Genomic DNA, 10,052 nt, shown 5'->3' on the forward strand with positions numbered 1-10,052 from the left:
TCTTTACCAGCTAAATATTAATCAAACTATATTATGTTAATATTCTATAGATTTTAGTAACTTCAGAATTATTTTAGGAGAAGACGATGTTGTAATGAGAAATAATTTCAAAATATTTGAAGTTCGGTTTAATTTTGAATTTAGATTGTTCATGTTTACCTACCTAGGGGTAAGTGTTCCTCAAATTTTAAAGGAAATACTTTGAGGAAGTTAGATGATTTAAAAACATAAGAATACAGTAAAGATTCTTTCATCTGAGACACTTGAGTGGTATAGTTGGTAAAGTGTCTTACTCTTGGTTTTGGCTCAGGGCATGATCTCAAGGTGGTGAGATTGAGCTGCACATTGGGCTCTGCACTCAGTATGGTGTCTGCTTTGGATTCTTTCTTCCTTTCCCTCTGCCCCTCCCCTTTGTGCTCTCCTCCCCACCCCCACCCCCTAAAATAAGTAAATATATATATATATATATTTAAGATTCTTTCATTTGCTGTCTTTCAGTTTGAACAATCTGTTCAGAGTGATTTGGGAAAGATGAGCCCAACGTTAATTAAAATAGTTTTCCACTTTTATTTGGAACTGCATTCAGTGCCTGAAATATATAATTAATAATTACAGTGATGAAAATCATTCAATTTTTGAGGGTATATTTGATATGCAGAAGTGTTCCAAAATACTTTGGAGCCAAGAATTTGTGTTAGTGAAAAAAGTAAGTAGTGTTGGTTTTTTTCTTTTGACCAAAATGGGTTATCTTCTAAAATAAGATCAATAATTTTCATATGGTTCACAAACAGGTTACAATTCTAAAGAAGGAATTTCAAACCTAGTTTAAGTATTAGAAGCCTTCCTGGAGTAAGTTTATATCCTACCATGGTACCTGTTTTGAAGAGCAACATTGAATTATGGGTTCTATTTGTTAGAATTCAGTCATGTTACTTCCAGGGAAGATGGCAGAGTTAGAGGACCCTAAACTCACCTTGTACCATGGATATAGCTAGATAGCACTCATATCAGTGTAAATACCCAGAAAACAACCCAAACTGACAGAACAAACCACAACTAAGTAGAGAGAAGAGGCCACATTGACGAGGGTAGGAAGGGCAGAGATGCAGTGGAGAAGCTAAACCCTGTGGGAGGGAGGGAACCACAGGCATGGTCAGGGTGAGCATAGTGAGAAATAGACTGACTGTCACACTGGGAAGTCTGCAGGGTGACGATAACTCTCATAGCATTTGGCATTGAAAGTCAGAGTGGCCAAATTTACTGAGTCCATTCAAGCAGCAGTACTTAAAGCCTGGAATTTTAAAAATCAGTAGGCTCAGCTCTGAGAGAGCCTAGAAGGGGTAGGAAGCTGATTTCCCCACCCTTCGAGAGACAGCACAATAAACAGCTCTTGGAGATACAGCCTAGAATACGGAATGGTTTCAAACTTAAACAACCATTAACTTAAGATAGACTGCTCTGTGCAGAAGATTACAAACCTAATGGTAACCACAAATCAAAAATCAATATAGATAATGAAAAAATAAAGAGAAAGGAATTCAAGTATATCCCTAAAGAAAGAAAACTTGTGAAAAAAGAGAGCAAAAGAAGAAAAGAACAGAGAAGATCTACAAAAAACAAAAACCAGTAACAAAATGAAAATAAATATATCCCTATCAATAATTACTTTGAATATAAATGGACTAAATTAAATGGTCCAATCAAAAGACGTAGGATGATGGAATGGGTATAAAAACAAGACCCATCTATATGCTGCCCATAAGAGATTCATTTCAGACCTGAAGACACTTGCAATTTGAAAGTAAGGGGATAGAGAAATATATATGATGCAAACTGATGTGAAAAGAAAGTTGAGGTAGCAAAACTTATATCAGACAAAATTGATTTTAAAACAAGGACTATAACCAGAGACAAAGAAGAACAGTTTATCAAACAGTCCAACAAGAAGACATAACAATTGTAAATATTTATGCACCCAACATGGGAGCACCCAAATATATAAAAGAGTTAATTAACAAATATAAAGGAACTAATTGGGAAACGAACAAGGGGAAGCGGAAGGAGAGGTGAGACGGGGTGACTGGGTGACAGGCACTGAAGAGGGCACTTGATGGGATGAGCACTGGGTGTTATACTGTATGTTGGCAAATTGAACTTCAATAAGAAAAAAATATATATATACAAAAAAATGAAGGAACTAATTGGTAATAATACGATAATAGTAGAGGACTTTTAAACCTACTTAAATCAGTGGAAAGATTAAACAGAAGATCAACAAGAAAACTGGCTTTGACACACTGGGCCAGATGGATTTAATAAATAAATTCATAATATTCTCCTAAAACAGCAGGATACACATTTTTTTCAAGTCCATACAGAACATTCTCTAGAATAGGTCACAAAGGAAGTCTCAACGATTTCAAAAAATCAGAGTTAAACTTCTGACCACTGTGCAATGAAACTAGAAATCAACCGTAAGAAAATCCGGAAAGAGCAGAAATACATGGAGGTTAAATAAGCATGCTATGAAACAATGAATGGGTCAACCAAAATCAAGGAGGAAATAAAAAAAAAACAAATGAAATGACAAATGACATGAAATGAACAAATGACAAATGAAAATGAAATTTGGACAACAGCCCAAAATCTTTGGGAGGTAGCAAAAGCAGTTAAGAGGGAAATTTATACTATTCCATGCCTACCTCAAGAAGCAAGAAAAATCTCAAACAACCTAACCTTACACCTAAAGAAGCTAGAAAAAGAATAAAACCCAAATCCAACATAAGGAAATAATAAAGAAATGATGTAGAAACTTAAAAAATAATAGAACAGTTCAATGAAATCAGGGCCTGGTTCTTTGAAAAGATCAACAAAATTGATAAACCTCTAGCCAGACTCATTAAAAAACCAAACCAAACCAAACAAAGCAAAAGAGAGAGAAAATTAGAAACAAAAGAAAAATAACAACTGACAGCACAGAAATACAAAGGATTGAAAGAGAATATTATGAAAAATTATATGCCAACAAACTGAATAGTCTAGAAGAAATGGATAAATTCCTCGAATGTATATAACCTACCAAAACTGAAACAGGAGGAAATAGAAAATTTAAACAGATCGATTACCAACAAAGAAATTGAATTAGTAATCAAAACTTCCAACAAACACAAGTCTGGGACCAAACAGCTTCACCAGTGAATTCTACCAAACATTTAAAGAAGAGTTAATACTTATTCTTCTCAAATTATTCCAAGAAATAAGAGAAAGGAAAACTTCCAAAATCATTCTATGAGGCCAGCACTACCCTGATTTCAAAACCACATAAAGGCACAACAAAAAAGAGTGTTACAGGCCGGTATTTTTGAGGAACACAGATGCAAATTTCTTGACCAAAATATTAGCAAACCACATTAAACAATACGTTAAAAAAGTCATTCAACCACTGTCAAGTAGGATTTATTCTTGGATGCATGCGTGGTTCAATATTTGCAAATCATTGTGGTACATCACATCAATAAGAGAAGGGATAAAAACCATATGATCATTTCAGTCAATGCAGAGAAATCATCATGCTCACTGGTAAACAAACAAGTAAACAACAAACAGACCAAAAAATAGCTTTCCCCTAAGGTCAGGAACAGACAAGGATGTCCACTCCCACAACTTTTATTCGAAGTGGTACTGAAGTCATAGCCACAGCAGTCAGACAAGAGAAGGGAATTAAAGGCATCAGAATTGGTAAGGAAGAAGTAAAACTTTTCCCATTTGGAGATAACATGATACAATGTATAGAAAAAAAACCCTAAAGACCACCAAAAAACTATTCGAACTGATAAATGAATTCAGTAATGTTGTAGGATATACAATTTATGTACAGAAATCTTTTGATTTTCTATACACTAATAATAAGGCAATGGAAAGAGAAATTGAAACGATCCTATTTATAGTTGCACTCAAAATAATAAAATACCTAGGAATAATCTTAACCAAAGAGGTGAAAGATTTGTACTCTGAAAACTAATAAACACTGATGAAAGAAATTGAAGACAACACAAAGAAATGAAAAGACGTGCCATGCTCATGGATTGAAAGACCAAGTATTGTCAGAATGTCTGTGCTACATCTACAGATTTAATGCAATTCCTATCAAAATACCAAAATATTACAGAACTAGAACAAACAACCCCAAATTTGTATGAACCATAAAATACCTCGAATATACAAAGGAATCTTGAAAACAAAAACAAACCTAAAACTGGAGGTATCGCAATTCCAGACTTCAAATTATATTACAAATCTGTAGTAATCAAAACAATATAGTACCGGCACAAAAACAAACACATGGTTTGATGCAAAGGAATAGAAAACCCAAAAATAAACCCCCAATTATATCATGTTAATCTTGGATGAAGGAGGCAAGAACATGCAATGGGAAAAAGACAGTCCTTCCACAAATGGCATTGGGAAAACTGGACAGCAACATGCAAAAGAATGAAATTGGACCCATACTCTTATACCAAACATGAAAATAAACTCAAAATGAACTAATAAGGGCCTTAATGTGAGACCTGAAGCTATTAAAATCCTAGAAGAGAGCACAGGTAGTAATTTCTGTGACATTAGGTGTAGCAACATTTTTCTAGATATGTCTCCTGAGGCAAGGGAAACAAAAGCAAAAATAAACTACTAGGATCACATCAAAATAAAAAGCTTCTGCCCAGCAAGGGAAACAAAACTAAAAGACAGCCTACCTGAATGGAAACAGATATTTGCAAATGACGTATCTGATAAAGAGTATCCAAAATATACAAAGAACTTATATAACTCAACTCCCCAAAAACTAATAATTCAATTTAAAAATGGGCAGAAGAAGACATGAACAGATATTTCTTCAGAGAAGACATACAGATGGCCAGCAGACACATGAAAAGATGTTCAGCATCATTCATTATCAGGGAAATGCAAATCAAAACCACAATGAGATCCTACCTCACACCTCTCAGAATAGCAAAAATTAAAAAAAAAAAAAACAGTTGGCAAGGGTATGGAGAAACAGGAATCCGTTTGAAATGTTGGTGGGAATGCAAATTGGTGCAGCCACTATGGAAGACGGTATGGAAGTTCTTCAAAAAATTAAAAATAGAATTACCCCATGATCCAGTAATCAAATTACTATTTACCCAAAGGGTACAAAAACACTGATTTAAAGGGACTCATGCACCCCTCTGTTTACTGTGGCATTATTTACAATAACCAAATTATGGAAGCAATCTACGTGCCCATGGATCGATGAATGAATAAAGAAGAGGTGGTATATATGTATAATGGAATATTATTCAGCCAAAAAGAAGAGTGAAATCCTGGTATTTGCAACAACATGGATGGATCTAGAAAGTATAATCCTAAGTGAAATAAGTCCATCAGAGAAAGACAGATACCATAGGATTTCAATCATACATGATTTATAAGAAACAAAACAAAGGCGGGGGGGGGGGGGGCGGAGAAGACGAACCAAAGAACAGACTCTTCCTATATAGAACAAAAACAGATGGTTATCAGAGGGGAAGAGTGTGGGGGGATGGGTGAAATAGGGGGAGGGGATTCAGCGTACACTTACCTTAATGAGCCCTGGAGCAAAAATAGAATTGTTGAGTCACTGTTTTGTACATCTGAAAAGAATATGACATTGTATGTTAGGTACACTGGAATTAAAATGTTTAAAAATTAGTACATTTTAGGATATCTTTATATTTTGTCTTCCTTTATGTCATTATTATGTGAATATTATGATTTTCTTCATATGACTATGGTAATGTTTCAACTTTCTCACTTTAAATATTCACAAAGCAAATATTTTTTATATTTAGAAATTTTGATAAGTACCTCTTTTATCAGCCACATTTATATAAAATAAACTTAATTATGCATTATTTCTTTTACTTTCTTGACTGGATCTCATTAAGTATAGATCAAAGGGATGTAGATCAAGGGAGAACAAGGGGGGGATTGAGGAGGAGTTTCTAGGAGAGTTATGATAGAATGTCCAATGGAGGGTATGAGGGATACCTGGAATCAATTCAACACAAACTTCCAGAACCAATAAATGATTGAGATTAAACAATGAGTTAGATTGCCCAGAGTGAAAAAGTAAAGAAGAAGAGAAGGCCAAGGATAGTACCCTGTGGAACACCAGCATTTATCTGTAGAGTTGCTGGAAGGAAACAGAAGGACTGGCTGGGTAGTGTGGTGGTTGAGAGCAGGAGATGTGAAGACAGGTGGTCTAGGATGAATTCTTGGATCTCTCCCTTTCTAGCTATGTGAGGGAGAGTGAGTTATTTGACATCTATAAAACTTATTAATAAATGAGAAGAATAATATTTTTTTACTTCATAGAGTTTACATGGAGCTTTCTGCAGTATGCTGTTCAGTACATGGCGCTCACTAGTTGATGGTGATGGTGACCGTGTCAGCCATGACTATGATAGTGACTGCTTTCTGCCAGGTATTCCTTGGCCTACGGGTTTCTCTACTCATTGGTTCTTCTTATATCATATTATAATCTTTATTACATTTTTATTGTCTACCTTCTGCCCAAACTCTCTCCTTTCATCTTGTTTATCCCAGGAAATGGCATCAAGATCCATCTACATGCTCAAGCCAAAAATCTGTGATTTATCCTTGATTTCTCTCTGTCCCTCACTTCTCATATTCAATTTGTCAGCAATTCCTTTGACACTATGTCAAGATGTTCTTTCTGCTGCTTCCTTTCCTGTGGTCTTTTAATTGCAGTGTAAATGTCACCTCCTCAGTAAGGTCATCCCTAAATTACTCCATCTAAAATAACCATCCACTCATTTTTCAATATATCACTCTATTATATTTCTCTGCATAGCACTTGAGTATGTGGAATAAATATTAGATACTCTTACGTGTTTGTTTACTTTTTATTGTTTTTGTATTATGTATTCATTTGTTTATATCCCCTCCCCTGTTAATACTTGTGGGAAAAATGAATAAATGTTAGAAGACCTCTTTCCTCTATTTCTCCCTGTCTCTATCTCTGTGTTCCTCCCGTATTTAATTTTACCAGGTATAGCTGGTGATGCTCATGGGAGAGTGGGAGAGATGGGAGTATCTTTGTCATTAATCAGCTATTCTGCTCATAATAAGGTCAGAAAGATTGTATTTTTGGTTACATAATTTAGATATACTAATTATTACGCTAGGTAGTATAACTAATGATGATTAAATGATACAAATACCAGGGTCTTACAAATGTTTAACTAGATAATTAGTTATATTTGGTCATTCATTTTTCTTTTGCTATAATGAATATCCTCCTCTGATAAAAAGCCAGTTATAATGATTAATGGCAAATTGTTCAAACTGGTTGCAAATCTCCAAGACTTTATATCTTCAGGAATTGGTTACCTTTGAAATATTTCAAGAAATTTTAGGGAGATAATTTTTCAAATGTGAAAAAGCATGGGTCATTAGACTTTGCTGGTACACGTGGTGTTTTCCTGTTTTGTGGTTTCCAGTGAAGTGTGTAGAAAATAGTATTTGATGGAGTTGTGTTAAATATTGTTAAAAGACTATTCTAGTTTGAGTAGTCTGGTGACAAGTAATATATTCAAGATCATAGCATGAGCTTTATTGCTAAATAAACTTGAAGGGCATTTTGAAGTTTGTTACTCTTAAATTTTGGAGGTATCTAATAATATTAATATAAACTATAAAGCAGTTTATTAACTTGCATAATTGGTAATATGAATGAAAACCTTATTAATGATGTTAAATACTGTAATTAATACTGGCTTGTATATTAGATCATTGATAACAATACCACTAGGAATTATCAGGATATAATTTTCTCTCTGGAGAGTTTATTGAGTCCATGCTGTGACTCTTCTAATTTCCCGAGAGAGAATTGTCATCATAATATTATCCTGAATTATCTCATTGCTCATTAAGTATTCTTGCCTTCAAATTTAAAGCAAATTAAAGAAATTAATTTAGTCCTAGGAAATCATTGTGTAAAGAGTCTGCACCTGTGAGAATAAGAGTCACTAGCAGAGGGGAATGAATTTTATTTTAAAAAGAAAAGTTTTATATGAAGGACATGGTAAACACAGACCTACATGTAGGAAGTTAATCCCAATTTGTTAGCAAGATCTAGTGTTACGTGATTGGAGTGCATTCAGATTAACAGCTGCATTAATAAGAAACCGAAACACTTAAGGTTTAAGGATAAAACATTTAAGGTTTAAGGATAAAGCTTCATTCACTCTAGGGTTTGATTTCTTCATTATTATCTATAATTTTGAATATTTTTTGCTTCTGGTATTTCAGAATACTTTTTTAAAAAAATATTTTATTTATTTATTTATTTATTTATTTATTTATTTATTTATTTATTTATTATTTATTTATTTATGAATGACAGAGAGGCAGGCAGAGACAAGGCAGAGGGAGAAGTGGGCCCCATGCAGGGAGCCTGACATGGGACTCAATCCCGGGTCTCTAGGATCACACCCCAGGCCGAAGGCGGCGCTAAACCGCTGAGCCACCGGGCCGCCCTCAGAATACTTTTATAATACAGCCTGTTAGTACATAGATTCAAAAATGTTATGAAGCTAAACATAATAATTTACCAGAAAAATGTAATATAAATGCTTCCAAGAACAGTTTTAATTATGCCCTTTAAGTCAAGTGTTATGAGTGTCTTACGGCTAGTAATTAAGAGAGAAAGTAATACCAAGAAACAAATAAGTTAACTAGTTATGTTTTAAGGCTTCTTCCCAAAATTCATCTGTTTGAAAATACTTATGTGGGGTATGTAGTCTTTATTTCAGTGATTTTAGAAGATGCTATGTACTGAATTAGCCATGCCCTTTCTCAGTTCTCTTGTCGCGAAGCCAAGCAGTTTCAAAGTTGTAGGGTTTATGGGTTTTGAACCAGTATTCTCCTCTTTAATGTGCCTGCATCTTAAACTTTATCTTAAGCATGATGTAACCAGATAACCAAATTGTAAACATGGTTCTTTGTACTGAATGCCTTCCTCCCAGTAATTATTAAAAGGACATTGGGCGGAATAATCCTAGTAGATACACTGTATTGTCACTTAAGTAGCCTCATACCCAAGGGGTTAGGCTATCTTCATTTATGAATCAGGACAATAATCCACATGATGAATGAGGTATCCCAGTTGGAAGGCAAAGCTCAGAGTCGGGTGATACTAAGAACTCCCAGTAAGTGTGCCGTTGGCGTTGGGAAGTCTAGCAACAGCTAGGGGACGTTAAAGGAGGCTTTTCTAGCATAAGAACCCTGTTTTGAGAGCCAGTTGGTAGAAAGTTGTCACTGCTGGCACTCTTGGGGAAAGGAATGTCTTCTCTGATATTGATTATGTGCTCTGTGCTTGGCTCTGTCCTAGGTACTTTATAATCATCATCTCCCTCAGACCCAATTCAATCGGAAACAAGATTTGGGTAGCTTGCCAGCTCAGAAAGATACCAGCATCAGAGCTGGGATTTGAGCCCAGGCCTTGCTGATTAACTCCAGAACCTCTCTGCCTTTCTGAAAGGGCTGAATGGGAACTCATTGGATTCTTTCATAATACCATGCCTATGTAAACACAGTGTTTAATGCTTCCCATTTTACCCTAAACTAACCCAGACCATGGATTATTACTGAAGTGTCCTTTAATAGTGAGAAATAAAGGGAATTCTCTGTTTCACCTGTTCGGGAGCTGTAAGAGGCAGAGACGGTTTATGGGACTGAAGTTTTTTCCACTGCCCTGTACTGCTTCTCCACCTGATTCTACTCAGAGCCCCTCAATGGTTATAATCATGCAGTATGTAGTTATGCCTTTTACGTTAAGTTCTTTCAGTTACATTCACTTATTCAGAAAATAGTTATTATCTAATTTATGTCAGACCACTTTCATGGGATCTGGAGATAAAACGTGATTCTGTCTTCGAGAAATTTAACATGTGGAGGGAAAGTATATATGTATATATGTAAACAAATAATTAAGTCCAGTGAGACCCAGA

At 35.0% G+C, this 10,052-nt stretch overlaps 1 protein-coding gene across 9 annotated transcripts in view; it reads left to right on the top strand.

The window, feature by feature from the left end:
* NEK7 (NIMA related kinase 7) overlaps nucleotides 1–10,052 on the top strand; it is a 158,271-nt gene that overhangs the window by 72,061 nt on the left and 76,158 nt on the right. The window contains exon 1 of one of the 9 annotated variants that reach the window (XM_072733432.1): nucleotides 6,399–6,502. The exons of the other annotated variants lie outside the window; for them this stretch is intronic. Coding sequence (XP_072589533.1) covers nucleotides 6,449–6,502 — 54 coding nt within the window. The 5' untranslated portion in view covers nucleotides 6,399–6,448. Of the gene's footprint in view, nucleotides 1–6,398; nucleotides 6,503–10,052 lie in introns of those variants that run through there. 9 annotated transcript variants of the gene reach the window in all.

This window comes from Vulpes vulpes, chromosome 13 (assembly GCF_048418805.1).
Source record: "Vulpes vulpes isolate BD-2025 chromosome 13, VulVul3, whole genome shotgun sequence".
NCBI classification, from domain to species: domain Eukaryota; kingdom Metazoa; phylum Chordata; class Mammalia; order Carnivora; family Canidae; genus Vulpes; species Vulpes vulpes.